This window comes from Macrobrachium nipponense, chromosome 7 (genome assembly GCF_015104395.2).
Source record: "Macrobrachium nipponense isolate FS-2020 chromosome 7, ASM1510439v2, whole genome shotgun sequence".
Lineage (NCBI taxonomy): Eukaryota > Metazoa > Arthropoda > Malacostraca > Decapoda > Palaemonidae > Macrobrachium > Macrobrachium nipponense.
In genome coordinates, this window is record NC_061109.1 from 102,892,821 (window position 1) to 102,908,449 (window position 15,629).

Consider the following 15,629-nt stretch of genomic DNA (forward strand, 5'->3'; position numbering starts at 1 on the left):
ACAACCGGGGCACTGGCACTCATCCTCATGCCATGTGTGTCCTGGAGGATTCCTATGGGAACTGGCTCTTCCTCGACTACCGGCATGGGTAGCATGGCCAACACAGCAGAGGGAAAGCGACCGGGACTTAGAGCTCCTGGAGGGAGACTTAAGTCTTGCCTTGGCACTGGTATTGAGGCCATTCCTGGCTTAGTGAGAGATTCGAATGTGGCTTAACGTCCATGAGGGATGGAGCCTGGCACTGCCTGGTACCTTCAAGTGGCACTGGCCGTGCAAGTGTATTTCTTGGAGGCCTGTGGAACGGGTCTGGAACTATGTAAGGGAGGGGGCCCTGAGACGGTACAAAGGTAGGAGGAGACTTAAAATCTTGTCCTAGCAGAACATCATCACTTCCTGGAATATAGGTTGCTACTGCCATGGTACATATCTTAGAGCGGTGAGGTCTTGTGACTCAACCGGACAGTAGGCAAGAATGTCTTGACATGGTTGAGGCTCCCTATTGTGATGAATTGGTGCCTATCAACCTGAGCTCCATAAGGAATTTTATCCTCTTGAAAGATGGATACCTGCACACCAGTGCCCATCAAAAGCTCAGACTTGGTGGGCAGGATAGTGACCTCTGGGAGGTGCAACAAATATGGGGCCCTGAGTAGGTAGGCCTAGAGCTGAAGGATTCGTCACTGCTATAGCAATGGCAGAAACAGCAGCTTTTTTGGGGCATCCCGCCCAGACAGCAGTGTGCCCATGCACTTTGTATGAGTCACAGAAACGCTTGCTAAAATCAGGCCTGGGCCTGTTGTTTCTGTTCCAATGGCCATTATTCTTACTATTATAATGATGGGGAGTTCCATTCTGAGGAGTAGCGGCAGCTTGCCGAGGATGATCAAACTATGAGAGGCACTGCTCCGTGGTGTGCCCTTGTTTATTACAGCGCCCCCACACAGGATTCCATGGAGGATATTTGGGGCGCTGGGTAGGCTGAGAGGTGGCAGCAGGAGTGAGAGAGAGAGAGAGCGGGGTGAATTTTCTTCTTCAACGAACTCTGCAGCAGATGATGGGTGTCGTAGGTGTCCACCCATCTACAGCACTCCACAAGAGTTTTAGGAGCCTTGTCCACCAAGTGGGTGGCAAGATCAGGGGCAGCATAGGACAGGGTCCTCTAATTGAAAAAGTTCTAAGACCTCAACAGATGTTGCTTTGATGGCCTTCATCCACCTATGGAGTGCTGGTGTCTTCTTGGCTACCCACTCTGTCCATGTTTGGTTAGCCTCCTTGGGCATGCTCCTCCACTTCTGCCTCCACAGTCTGGGGTTAACTCATAAGCCACAAGGATTGCCTCTCGAACGAGGGCGAGATCTTGTCGCTCATTCAGGGGGAGGGCCTCAAATGCAGTCCATACTTTGCCAGCGAGATGCTTGCCAAGGAGGAGGGGTCGGATCAAAGTTCTCAAACACCTGTTTGACATGATCAAGCCAGGAATCAGGCTCGCTGTCATCCCAAATCCTAATGAGGGTGCCCATGCCGTGGAGGCGAGAGTGTGAAGGAAGGGCATGGCACTTGGGGGTGCCAGAGTGGCACTCTGGACTGCCATAGCCAGTTGATGTGCTCTCTCTGCAGCTTCTCTCTCTGCAACTTCCCATCTCTCCTGGGCTTCTTTCTTTCTTTCGGCTGCCTGGAATTCTCTTCCAGCTGCTTCTCTGTCGACTGCTTCTCTTTTCTCTTGTGCTTCTCTCTCATTCTCCCTTTCGGCTGCCTAGAATGCTGTCTCTGTAGGTGACGTGGGGAATAATACTAATACAAAATTGTAAATGCCTCACGCAGTTAGCATAGGAATGGTAGTCTAGATTGAATGAAATCCACTCCAGTGCGAAAAACTCACGCAGGCGACTTGGAAATAACAGCAAAACAAATTGTAAATGCTTCACACAAGGGGCGTGGGAACTGATTGTCTAATAGACTGTAAATAAAATCCACTCTGGTGCGGAAAACTCACACAAGCAAATATGGTTATAATTCAAGATAGATCATGGCAAATAACAGCACATCTAAGCTCTAATTGTCATGTAGATTAATACGATGTACGGGCAGAAAACTCAACGCCGATACTTAGCAAGATGGCCTTAAAATCCCTGTAAATACAGATACTACTGGCACATAGTGCAGCGGAAAACTCACGCCAACGAAAACTACCATAAAAATCTGTAATTTACAGTTAACTGGTGTGTAGTGCGACAGAAGACTCAACACCAATAATGGATTTAGCAATGAATTTCGTAAACATGGAAACCTCAACATGTGTACTGGGTTGTAATGGGATCTGTAAATGCCAATTGAAAAGCCATGGTAAATACAGTTGATAAAATAAAAATGAATATATGGTTTTTTTATCACCTTGGGGACGAAGACGAAGGGGGGGATAAAATTTTTTTAAAATTCTTTTACCAATGCAAATCTTTTGTCTGTTTTACCCTTTCAACGCTAGCAAAGCTCAGAATTCGTATTTTACACGGGCTATGTAAACACTAAAGGGAAGAGGAAGAACCAGAATAAAACTTCTCTCACCGCCGCATAATTACCATCTCCACAGAACTCCCTGTATCAATTCCTTTTGCAGCTCTATTTTACCTTGCAAAACTAAAGACCTACCAATTCTAACTCGCCAATTTAAATCCCTGGAGAAATTGGCTTTCACACGGGGTGGCAAGATGGAGGGAAAGGGAAGTGAGAGGATTTTGGATTTGCACCTGGCCTTAGCCCAAGGCTGTATTAGGGGAATTTAGGGAAAGGCTGGGAAACAACACATGCTCTTAAGCAGCTGCCCTTTGTGGAAGGCAATAGGTAGTACCTACCCTTATTATTTCTCTCTACACAGAATGAAAGCGCTGACTGTTGAATTTCCTTGTCGCTTATTCTAACGTTAAATGAATTTATGCTAATGTTTTGCAAAACTTTTTTTGTTCAACTTATTTACTCCTTTTTCTTTTTCATAAATGGGGCAATGCGATAGGACTCGATACATGGCCAGGGATTTCTCCAGGGGCACTCTTCATGTAAAAGGAATTTTAATTCTTCCTATCCTGTTGAGACCTGCAAGAGAGAGAGAGAGGATAATGCACTCAGGCAACAATGAACAGCGCACTGATTCATGTCAAAGGCACTATGGACGGTATAAGGACACTTGTGGGATCCCCAGAGGAAGCAGGGGGAGCAAAACAGAGGAGAGTGGTCTTCTGCAGGTGAGAGGTGTCTGGCCTCTGAGAAAGTTCTGAGCTTCTGATGTTCTGAGGAAGTTCTGAGGTTCTGAGCAAGTTCTCAGACAGAGCTGCTGTGGCCCAGTCCTTTTAAAATCCCTCCTCCCTCCTCAGGACACCTGTGGAGTGAATTCCAGAGCAGCAAATGGGAATGGAGAGGGGATTTAGAGAGAATGGAGGCTTTCAGTTCACAGGGGCAACTTGAGCATACAGGAAATTATTTACTTTTACTTGGTTCTGACTTAAAATCCTAAACAACATTAAGAACTATTCCCGGAGAATACAAATATCTGGTTTGATGATAATCTGAATTAAATGAAAAAAAGACAAAAGTCATCCTTCTCGAAGGCTACGAATGCATTCTGGTGGTTGTGTAACACTACCGAAATCCGGTGACATAACTGGAAAATAAGAACAAGCTTATGTTAGCACTCGATGTTTAGTCAAGTGCAGCAGAAAAAAGAATGAAGTGCTTAGCTAAGTCATTTCTAGTATTGCCGTTGGGGGGCGGTACTGTACACCTACACTGAGCAATCGAAGCACTACCTGTAAAATTTGAACTAGACTGCCGTAAGTGGAAACTAAAAGCTATATAATTACTGGGTAAGGTCTTACAGCTTCCTCCAACTCTTATACGGTGATCTGAAGAGTTGCCAATAGTGATATATGGATCTAGAAAAATTTTTCCTGCAAAATTAATTCAAACTGTATGACACCAAATCTTGGTTGTATATGTACGATACCCATGCATTGCCCCGAAGTTACATGTGATCATATATATGTGGGGGGGTTAAAACATTTTACCCTTAAAAATATATATGTATAGCCAAAAACAGAGAGAGAGAGAGAGAGAGAGAGAGAGAGAGAGAGAGAGAGAGAGAGAGAGAGAGAGAGAGAGCAACATCATAGATATGACCATCAAGAGCGAAATTATTAATAATTTCGGGGGCATAGAGAAATAGAGAATAATATGAGAGAGAGACAGAGAGAAATAACTCTTACGACATCAAAAGATTGAAATGAATCTCTGTGGGCAATACTTCTTCCCCTCCACCAATATGTGTATATCAAACTGTCATTTACTCTCCCTTCCTCCTTTCTCAAAGTGGATAACAAGACTGGGAATCACTATTTCTTTTATTAATCTTATATTAATGTTTGAAAATTAGTTATTAGGTAAATCATTAATTTATCATACTACAAACAAATAAACATGCAAATAGGAAGGAGAAATTTTATTGATATTTAATTGCATTAAATTTAATATTATGGAGGAGTGATATGGTAGTTACATTTGACAACATCGAGAGAGAGAGAGAGAGAGAGAGAGAGAGTTGTTGGGTTGTTTGTAGTTGTCAGGAATAATTGAGAGTTTTAAGAATTTTCTCTATTGAGAGTGTGTGGATGGTTAGCGATGGTTTGCATGTTGGGCAGTCGTTTTGGGTTGTCTGTTGGTGCGGTTGTGGGTCAGTCTGTGATGAGAAATCGTAGAAGACAGAGATAAGGAAGACAGAGATAAGGCAGAGTCTATTGATGGTCAGTTGTTGTTGTAAGATTTGAATGATTTTGATATTGTATAGTTGTGCGTGTGTCTGTCTGGTTGTTGTTAAGCTGAAAAGGGTGTGTTGTATTTCATTTTGTGTTTTGGTGTTTGTGAGCTGTTTGTTGGAGACAGTGTTGGTAGTTGTTTATGTATTGGTTTGTCGAGTTGTATTTGATGTTGTTGTTGTTTGTGCAGCGAGTTGTTGTATGATTTGTTGTGTTGTTTTCGAGTTGTTAGTATTTGTTTGCATTGTGATTTTTATGTAGTTTTTGGAGTTCTTGTTTGGTTTTGGTGCTTGTCTGTCTTTGTATTGAATTCAGCAGTTGTCGTGTCTCAACAACTGTATCCAGCAGACAGCACAGTGTCTCGCTTTGAGTGTCTCAAGTGTAAGGAATGTACTTGTGTTTGTTTTGTGTGTCCTGTGTCTCGCTAAGCCAATTGTCCTGAGTAATTAGTGATGTAAAGGGGAAAGTGTGAAAGTGTAGCTGATGGAACTATTTGTCAGCCGTGTTCGATAAAGTAAATGTGGGGAGATCATGTTGCTTGCTTTGCTTTGCTTGTGATCCTGCCACATTATTTTTGGCGCCCGAACAGGGATTGCTAGAGTGGCAAAGATGGGATAGTTGGTGCATTGTGTGTATGAGTGGTAGGAAAAGTCAGGATGGACGGATTGAGTGAGGTAGAGGGGTTGAAGGAGGAGCTGAGGTTGGTGAGGGAAGTTGGGAAAGCAATGGAAGTGGAAAATGAGAGGCTGAGGATTGAGTCTGAGAAGCATAAGAGGCAGTTGGAAGAGTTGAGTGGGATGGTGAGGAGTGCAGAAGAGGGAATGAAAGAGGAAGTGAAAGAGGCCGAACCGCGGATGGTTGAGAAGATGGATGAGAAGTCGGGATTGATGATGAACGCTGTGCAAGAGATGATGAAGGGACTAATTGGAGAGGGAGCTGTCGGAGACAGGCTTCCTGGGTCTTGTGACGGGCCAGGATCGGTTAAGAAAATGAAAGAACAAGTGGATGAAGTGTGAGTGAGGAAAGTGATATGGTTGTGGTGGTTGTGGTAAATAAGGAGAAGAAAGAGAAGGTACAGAATAGGGATAGATCAGAGCAGAACGGTAAGAAGGGAGTTGAGAGTAAAGAAAGGGCTAAAGGGAAGATGATTAGTAAGGATGGTGGGCAAGATAAGAAGAGAATGAAAGAAGGTGAGAATAGAGTTGAGAGTAAGGTATACAGGATGAGAGTGATTTAGATAGTGGTAAGGGGGAATTAGTAGGTAGGAAGAAGGGTAAGAAAGGTGTGACTAAAAGTATGGATGTGAGTATGGAAGTAGATTCGTTATTATTGGAAGAGGGTAAGAAAGTCAGAATGAAATAGTGAGAGTGAGAGTGAGCAGGAATTGCGAAAGCAGTGTATATGAGAGAGGTACCCTGATGTGAGAAGTATGAGGACTATGGTAGTAGGGACGTAGGGGACTTTTTTTGAGAGTATGAGAAGTATTGTGTGGCTAAGTATGGGGATAACAAGAGAGTTTGGGTGGGAGTTAGGTAGCTTTTTGATGGGATCTTTGTTGAGTATGTATGGGGTAATGATGAGTGTAGGGAATGTGCTGTATGAGAGCATGAAAGCCAGGATTGTGGAACAAGCAAAGAGGATAAAGAGTAGCGTTTGATATAGGAGGAAGAATGATTCTGAGGAAGCAAGAATGAATGTTGGAAAGTCATTGTCGGCGTATGTATACCGGTTAGAGACAATAGCTAAAAAAAAGTTTGGGGACGAGGGAATAAAATAGTGTAAGGAGTTAGTGAGGAAGTTGTTAGCGACTGTGCCTGAGAGTGGCCTTAGAGTGTATATGAGTTTATAAATCTGAAACATAAGGAGAAAATGAGATGGACGAATGTGAGGTTAACATGGAATGATATTTCAGAGATAGTTGGGGATTACGAGGTAGATAGGTGTATGAAAAAGAGCAAAAGTGTCAGCGTTAGGACAGAAGTAAATGAGGCCATGCCTGAGTTTAAGAGCTATAGGGACGCAGTCTTAGAAGGGCCGAGGTGAATGGCAGAGTGAGCGGTTGATAGGAGCATTAGAACAAGTACTGTAAGTATGGGGAAACCTACAAGAGAAAAGAAGAATAAATGTTGGTGGGCATTAGGAATGTGCTCCGGGTATAGGCAAACGAGCCATTTAGTGAGCGAGTGTAAGAAAGATAGGGATATTAAATGTTACAAGTGTGGACAGGTAGGGCACATAACGAGTGGATGTCAGGATACCCGTGCAAATGTGGTTTGCAGCAACTGTGGAAAGAATGGGCATTATGCTAGGATGTGTACAGAACAACGTGCAAAGTGTGCTGAATGTGGAATGGAAGGTCATGTGGCAAGTGTCTGTGGGCGAAAGAGGATTAATCAGGCTGGGAATTCAGGAAACTAGGTGTTAAGGGGGTTCAGTTGGGTGGGTCCTCTAGTGTGCAGGCAGTAAGAGTGATGCATGTACGAGAAGGGTTGTTGCTTGAAGAAGGGTTCGGGGGTAAAGACCATGAATGTATGAGTGTAAAAGGACCGTGCAAAGGGGTGTGTTTGGTTGCTCTGATTGATACCGGCTGAAGTGTCAATGTTCTTTTTAGGAATGGATGTGATAAGTTGCAGAGTGAGTGTGAGACTAAGAAGTGTAAAGGGGAGGTATGAGGAATAGGGAATTTAGGTATGCCTGTGGTGGGAATGTTGCATAAGAGGATAGAAACCGAGAGGGTACTGATGGATGAAAGTAACTTTTGTGTGATTGAGGGAATGAATGATAAATATGTGTTGTTAGGGTACAGGTTCTTGAAGAAGTGTGGGATGGTGGTCCGTCTGAGCACGAATATGATTAGGTTGCATATGAAAGGGAATGTACGTCAGGAGTTGTACTTGGATAGGGACAGAGGGATAAACAATAAGATATGGAAGGGGGTACTGTTGGTTGTGAAAGAGTGTAAAAGTGCTGCATGAGGTCGGGGAAGTTGTTAGTGTGAAAGTTGCATGGCTGGATAGTCTTGGGATTGCCAACAGTGACAAGTGTGACTATGTAGTTGAAGGTGTGGATGTGAGCGAGTAGGTAAGGACGTAAGGAAAAAGTTTTTTTCTAAAATTCACCATAAATCGAAATACTGTGCTAGAGACTTCCAATTTGTTGCCAAATGAAGGTAAATGATTGAATATTACTAGAATGTAAGAGTTTTAGCTTACAATTGCGTTTTTCAACCATTTCGGTCGAGTCAAAATTGACCGAAGGTTGAAATTTTGGTACTTAGCGTGATTTATATGAAAACTAATAAAAGCTACAACCATGGGTTATTTTTTGTTGTATTCTACATGAAATTGCACATATTTTCATATATAAAACTCTATGTAACGGCTAATATAAAACGGTGCAAAAATTATGACAAAGTGACAAAAGAATTTCTGAGATGTGTCGCTGATGCTTTTTAGTGTGAGAAGAAAGAAATTCGCAGCCTGGGTAACGTTGTAAACAAAACAATACCTTGATCTGTGAACTCCCAGTACCCCTCAAGACACGTGATTTCAAATTTTTCATGAAATAGGCCTATAACTATTTTTCCGCGAATATTTTAAAAAACTTTTGTAGTTGACGTATTGTACGTCAATTAAGCACAAGACAGACAATTTTAATCAACGTATAATACGTCCAATAGGCGTTTAAGGGTTAATGTCTAAACCATAGCTTTTGATTGTACCGAGATGAATACTGACACTTCCAATGCCCTTCAAGTCCAAGCTCAGCCCTAATAAAAGGGTGGGGTGTTAAGGGGGTAACATGTAAAAAAAATAACCAAAAGTGACAGATATTAGTGTAATTCCTCATTTTAGAGGTTGCAGAGTTAAATAGTGACACTCCTGATGCCCTTAAGGCTAAGTTCAGCCCTAATAGAAATGGGGGTTGAGAAAGGGACTAAAGGTGGTGACATGTGAAAATAAAAAATGACATATTATGGCAAAATCCTTAGTTATCGAGGTTTTTGAGATGAACAGTGACACTCTCAATGACCTTAATAACATGAAATTATTTTTATATACATGCATATTTTTCTTTCTCCCTCTCTCTCTCTCTTGCAAATTATGCATATACCAATGTTTCCCTTGTAAAAGAAAATGGGATGGCTTTAAACAGTAAGTGTATGAAAAAAAATGTGCATGGTTGAATACTAAGGGGGGACTGGAGTATTTTCACACAGTTGTAAGTCATACAGTATGTATATTTTTATGGGCGAAATGTTTATGATGACTTTGAAATGATATTAATAATATAACTTTAAAGATTAATACAGTTATTAAAGATTAATGCAGTTATAAAATAATAGTTTAAGTTATATTTGATGTAGGATGCTAGTTTAAAGTATACATTTATGATGGAACTTTTAAGCAGTTATAAACATTTTTAGGGAGGGGGAGGTTTAATTATTTGCAGATTTAGCTATTTGCAGGTGGTTGTAGTGCTTATCCTCCACAAATACGGCTGTTGACTCTGTGTGTGTGTGTATTATATATATATATATATATATATATATATATATATATATATATATATTAATGGTAGGAAGATCTTAAAGAGGTAAGTTCTATAAGTAATTTTACTGATATAAAGAAATTATTAATTTAGTGAAATTATACATACCGGGTGTTCTGAAATTACAGCCCTCCCCTCCACAGAACAAATGGAAAGTTATGAAGTTTTCTGCTATAGCCTATCTCCAACTACATTATCTTAAGTTTCTATTAAGCTATTTTTCATTATACAATTCTTGTATTTTCAGACTGAGTGACAGAGTTAGATACAGCCATGGCTAACGACTCTGATGAAATCAGATGGATTGACCGAATCCGGACTATAACCTTCAGAGAGGCCAGGGATGCTGGTGCATCCTTCATTTCACGTTCCTGGATAGCTAAATACATTAAAAGAGATGAATCCTTTGTGAAAAGAAACGAACAAAAATCCATATGACAGTCATCGCAAAAAAGTGAGAATCTTGGAATGCCTGAAGTCCTTTTTCCACAAGTCAAAAGACATCATAGCTGAGGCAGTGAGTAGTCCAAGAAAGTCTTTACATAAATTGGCACTTGAACTAGAAACAAAAAGGGGAAAGAAGAGAAGTTATAGTGCTGTATATCATGAGTTGAAAAAATCTGGTATCAAGCCATTTCATGTTATCAGCAAGCCCAACATCACCGCAACAGAGAGAAGACTGTGCATGTTTTTGTGGTTCATTTCTTAAAGATTGGGATGAAGCTGGATGAAGCTGACTTTCTTCATGTTGCGCATCAGACGAATTCTTCATTTACAGTCAGGAAGCCAAATCATAAAAATGACATCATTTGGGCTGCAAAGTTGGATGATACCAGCGATGACGTGCACTATCGCCAAGTTGTGAAAAAGGACAGTCATGGAATGGCGAATACTTCAGAGAAACTGTGTTTACTGGTGGAGTATTTCCTTTCCTCAAAGATCCTGAAAATGTGTTATCTGTTGAAGAAGTCACATTTTTTGCACGATAAGGCACCATGTTTCACGGCTCTTCAGACACAGGAACCACTTCAAAACAGTGGTACCGATTTCTTCTTGTCAAGTGAATCTCCAAGTAGATCCCTTGACCTTAATGTGCATGAAAACATTGGTAGTGTCTTAAAGGATTGTGTTGAAGTGCGCACAGTGAACTATGATGGTATACCAAGTCTCGACGACCTACGAAGAGAGGTGACCGAAGTTCTCAGGAAAATGAGTTTGAGTCTCAGCTTTTTTGCGATTTGCTGAAATCATACCCCTCAAGAATGTAGGCTGTGGTACAGGCACGGGCAGATGGAGGCCACACAAAATATATATATATATATATATATATATATATATATATATATATATATATATATATATATATATATATGTATATATATATATATATATATATATAATATATAATATATATATATATATATATATATATATATATATATCTATATATTATATATATATATATAGTTTATATATATATATATAGATATATATTAGTGAAAGTAGACAGATGTTTTGGAAATCTCAATCTCAGTAGGAAAAGAAGAGCGTAGGTTAAGAGACACCACATTTTTATTGCGACATGTTTCGTTGTTTCTTCATAACATTTTCAAGCCTAAAAGAGACATTACAGTATTTTAATGGTAGTTACAAGATTATGTAATTATTGGCTGACAAAGATGAGTAAAAGTACCAACAATAAGATAATGGTTAAAATCTTTAAAATAAATTATATAAGATCTTTAAAATAAATTACAACCGTATACTGAAAACAGAATGGTGGGAAAGACAGAGATGGAAAGTTTACACTGCAAATGAATGACTGAATGATGTATATTAAAAGCAAGGGATAAGATGAACTGTCAAGGTTAAGATCCGGTTTCCTTAAAAATATTTCTATCGACTCAGAGATTCTCAATAATGACTCTTCTCTAAAAGTACCAAGCACACTAAAATTTTCCAATCTTCTACCTGTGTTACATTCCTCTATGTGCTGTAAAATCGGTGATCTGGTTGGCTTGGCCAGCAAGCAACCAGTACGAGGAGAAATGTCATAATGTTCGGAAGATCTTATCCAGACCGACCGTTTTGACTGGCCAATATAGGTGGCACTACAGGCGTCACACTTGTAAATATAGGTGATGCCAGACGAAAGGTCTGAAGGTAGTTTATCTTTATGGTTTAACAACGCTTGGATAGTATGGTTGTTGGTAAATATTACGTTGGGGTTAATGTGGGGAAAACTATACTCAAAAACATCATGTGTTGTTAGGTGGGAGTGGAGGGACCTGAAGAGCTTTTCTTGTAGCTCTACGATTCTCCAGATGCTACTTTCTGTTCTCTTCATAATTTTTAATTCCATCTTTCACTTTAACTCTCCAAGCAGACTGCTCCACTGCGGGTCTACGACAGTTCACCGCGGACAGTTCGCCGCGCGACAGTTCGCCACGTGCCAGTTCGCTGCAGAGGCAGTTCGCCGCCAACCTTTTCGCCGTGGACCATTTCGCCGCCAATGTAAAAGCTGGCAAACATGCACAGGGTATATTAAATTAGGAATAGGATAATAGGAAAGTATAGCCTAGAGATTGATAATTTAGCACGTTAGTATTATCATTTTGTCAATGAAAAAACCCAATTTGCCTCATAATGAAGAGGCTAATACAAAGCTTATGCAGTTTTTTACTCGACCGCATCTATTCAGAGATTAAAGGAGGCAAACTATCACAAATTGGGTTAGTGTGGTCAGACAGTTTGCCAAATGAGTAAAGTAAGTAAAGTAATCCTCGCAGTTTTTTCACTCGACCGTATCTCAGAGATCAAAGGCAAAAATAGGCAAAAATAAAGAAAGATTGTTTTGAAAAATTTAATCATGAAACTTCATTTGAACACTGTATAATATCTAAAACATGATTCATACCGTATGATACATTAGATTATATGTAATAACAAATGATACCTATATTGAAGAAACGTGTACAAAAACTGATTACTGATTCTGCACAGATACAAAAACTGATACTCCACAGATCGTGCTGTCTCTTCAGAAGTTGTGTGCTAGTCCTCGTAGATAGTCCATGTTATCTCTATTACGATAATCATTCACGATAGTTTCGATTCTCTCATTTAAAAGTTCATATCGGGGGCGACGTCGGGGGGGGAGGATTTCCAGCCAAGAGTCCTACAATTTCAGTGTCTCTAAGTTTTTGCGATCGAGTAAGTCCTTTAATGAATTTCCATATCGAAGGCCGAATTTCACCCATTGTGACTTGGACAGAACGATGCCATGCCTCGACAACATTGTTGGTGCGGTCTTCACTATTTATGACACGGTCATGTACATTCCACAATTCAATTGGAAATGTAGGAGCACGTCTTAATCCACGGCGATTCAGACGTCCTATATAAGTGTCCTCAAAATAGTCCAAGACTGGCTGCAAAACATCTGGAAGGTGTTGGCTGAGCTCCTCGAAAACATCAGATACGTCATCAGACGGGACAAAGGCTAGAGCTGGGATGGTGCGGCACTGTAGCGCAAAATCAGCGTCGTTCTCGTACCCCTGTTTGAAGCCTTCGCGCTGTATTCGACGATGAACACTCTGGGCGAGGTGAAAAAAGCAACCCCTGTTTTCAGCGTGCGGGAAAACGACGTTGGAGGCGCAAATGGCAGCCATCTCGAAATCTGTGATGATCGACTGAGGGGCAGCTTCACCATTGGTAAGATGATTCAGCTCCCGGAACAAAGTCTCGTAAGTTCCTTGCCGTTTGTTCGGTAGTAGGGCGTACACTAGAGGGTGTGTGCGGCCTAAGTACAATCCATGGATAGAATAGAGTTGGCTGAAAAGAGGTGGTGTTATGTCAAAAGTTCCATCCATTTGCCACTAACGAAGAACACGTAAATTCCGTTCTGTGGAAAATATCAATATTCGTTCATCACCAGCGGCAGCACCACTATCGAATAACAAAAAATCCTCAAAAACACCAGGATGCTTTTCATAGTGCGTGTACTCCAGAGGTATGGCGAGGTTGGCTAACGAAAGCGGGTTCGGAGGGGCGGCCAGGGTAGCAACTCTCTTCCTCTGTACCGTCCGTTTCAAGTTGGGCATGTTCGGCAGAGCACCTTGTCCAGCTTGCGATAAATTTTCGGTGGCTGCGGCTATCACTTGTGCGGTTTGGTCTTGCGTTTGAACGGCACGATTTCTCAAGTCCGTCAGGGCTGTCATCACTTCAACGTTGGCCGAGTCTCCGAGGTGTGTATGGGCACCAATACGCATGGTTATTCTTCCTTGGTGAACATGAATACGCGCCTTGCAGGAAGAATGTCGATCACAACGCCAGAGCTGCGTTTCGCCGTCTTTTGAAACCTTATCGAAAACGTATGTCGTGCCGTTGTCAACGAATTTCTCCTTTCCACGAACGGAGAAAACAGGCGGCATTATGGCTTTGGAACATTGAAGAACAGAGCACAGAGCAATGAAGACTTAAGTGACGTGATGACTCTTGGTTCGTGCGGTACTTATATACTATACAATTTTCTATAACTCACCTTGTGGTAGTTTGCCTCGTTTGATCTCTGAGATACGGCCGAGAAACTGCGAGGAATATAAGGTACTTTACTCATTTGGCAAAGAGGTAGTTTGCCTCCTTTGATTTCTGAGATGCGGACGAGTAAAAAATCTGTATAAGCTTCGTAAGCTTCTTCTTTGAGGCAAATTTGGCATTTTCATTGAGAAATTGATAATAATACCAATAATGATGATAATAGTAACGTTATAAATTATCAATCTCTAGGCTATACTTTCCTATTATCCTATTCCTCATTTAATATACCCTGTGCATGTTTGCCAGCTTTTATATTGGCGGCGAAATGGTTCTGCGGCGAACTGGCGCGCGGCGAACTGGCGCGCGGCGAACTGGCGGCGGCGAACTGTCGTGCTCCCCTCCACTGCATCGGTCTCCCATGTTTTATAGTCAATGTCACATAGTTTTAAGTTGTCTTTTAAGCTGTCATAGTTTTAAGTTGTCTTTTAAGCTGTCTTTGAATCTCTTCCATGGCCTCAATACTGAGGCAGCTGGCTTCTTCAAGAACTCTTACATTATTACGGCGGTCTTGCCAAGTTATTCTCAAGATGTTTTGCAAGGATCGTTGATGGAATTTATCAAGGGCTTTAACATGGCATAGGTAAGTTGTCCAGGTTTCGGAACCATAAAGAAGGGTTGGTAGGACTATTGCCTGATATACCTTTATTTTGGTGTTAACATGCAAGTCATGATCATAAAAAATTTTCTTGTGAAGTTTTCCTATAGCTGAGTTAGCACATCTTAGACGATATTGAACTGCATCATCTATATTGGCATTTGAAGATAGATGACTGCCCAGGTATGGGAAGCGGTGTACAGTTTCTAGAGCTTCTCCATTAATTTTTATAGTAAGTGAAACTTTATGGCTTCAGTTGAGGGTGGTTGATATAATACTTGGGTTTTTCTGATGTTGATGGAAAGCCCAAGACAAGAGTAAGCATCTGCAAATGCATTCAATATAATTTGCACATCATTTTCAGTTTGAGCACAGGCAGCGTTGTCATCTGCATACTGAAGCTCAATAATAGCAGTAACATTTACTTTAGTTCTTGTCTTTAGCCGATTGAGATTGAATATTCTTCCATCTGTTCTGTAATTGATGGAGATACCTGGAGGCAATTCATCTTGAATGAGGTGCAAAACAACAGTTATAAATATGGAAAACAAGGTAGGAGCAGCGACACAACCCTGTTTTATGCCTGACTTAACTTTGAAAGGTTCAGTAAAGCTACCATTAGCCATTACAGTCACTAACATATTATCATGTAGTAGCCTCAGGATCTATGAATTTTGGTGGGGATCCATATCTAGATAGTATCTCCCAGAGCAGCTCATGCTTGACACTATCAAAAGCTTTAGTCAGGTCAATGAATCCCATGTAAAGGGGTTGTTGTTGTTCTCGACATTGTTCTTGTAGCTGCTTCACCGAGAAAACCATGTGTTTTTCTTGACATTTTTCTTGTAGCTGCCTCACCGAGAAAACCATGTCAGTTGTACCACGAGCAAGTCTAAAACCACACTGAGACTCAGGCAGGATCTTCTCGGCTAGAGGTGTTAGTCTTGTTGTAAGAATTCTTGCTAAGACCTTCCCAGCTACTGGCAGGAGGGTAATTCCTCTGTAATTTCCACAAACTGATCGGTCCCCTTTTTTCTTATACATTGTGTTGATAATTCCAACTATGAGGTCATTTGGAATTTCCT

At 41.0% G+C, this 15,629-nt stretch overlaps 2 protein-coding genes across 3 annotated transcripts in view; one reads left to right on the forward strand and one right to left on the reverse strand.

The window, feature by feature from the left end:
- Positions 1-1,709: 1,709 nt before the first annotated feature.
- The window catches only part of LOC135217747 (uncharacterized), a 135,144-nt gene continuing 121,224 nt past the window's right edge, over positions 1,710-15,629 (forward strand). Inside the window, exon 1 of one of the 2 annotated variants that reach the window (XM_064253756.1) lies at positions 1,710-3,236. The gene's annotated coding sequence lies outside the window, so the exon portion shown is untranslated. Of the gene's footprint in view, positions 3,237-4,543; positions 4,788-15,629 lie in introns of those variants that run through there. The other variant, XM_064253754.1, reaches the window with a different exon arrangement.
- On the reverse strand, positions 12,482-13,222 carry LOC135217666 (uncharacterized). The gene has a single exon (XM_064253635.1). The coding sequence runs from the start codon at positions 13,220-13,222 to the stop codon at positions 12,482-12,484; it is 741 nt and encodes a 246-aa protein (XP_064109705.1).

Bases quoted from the DNA above. Each gene is read 5' to 3' on its own strand.
- LOC135217666 (XM_064253635.1), bottom strand. From the start codon at position 13,222: ATGGATGGAACTTTTGACATAACACCACCTCTTTTCAGCCAACTCTAT.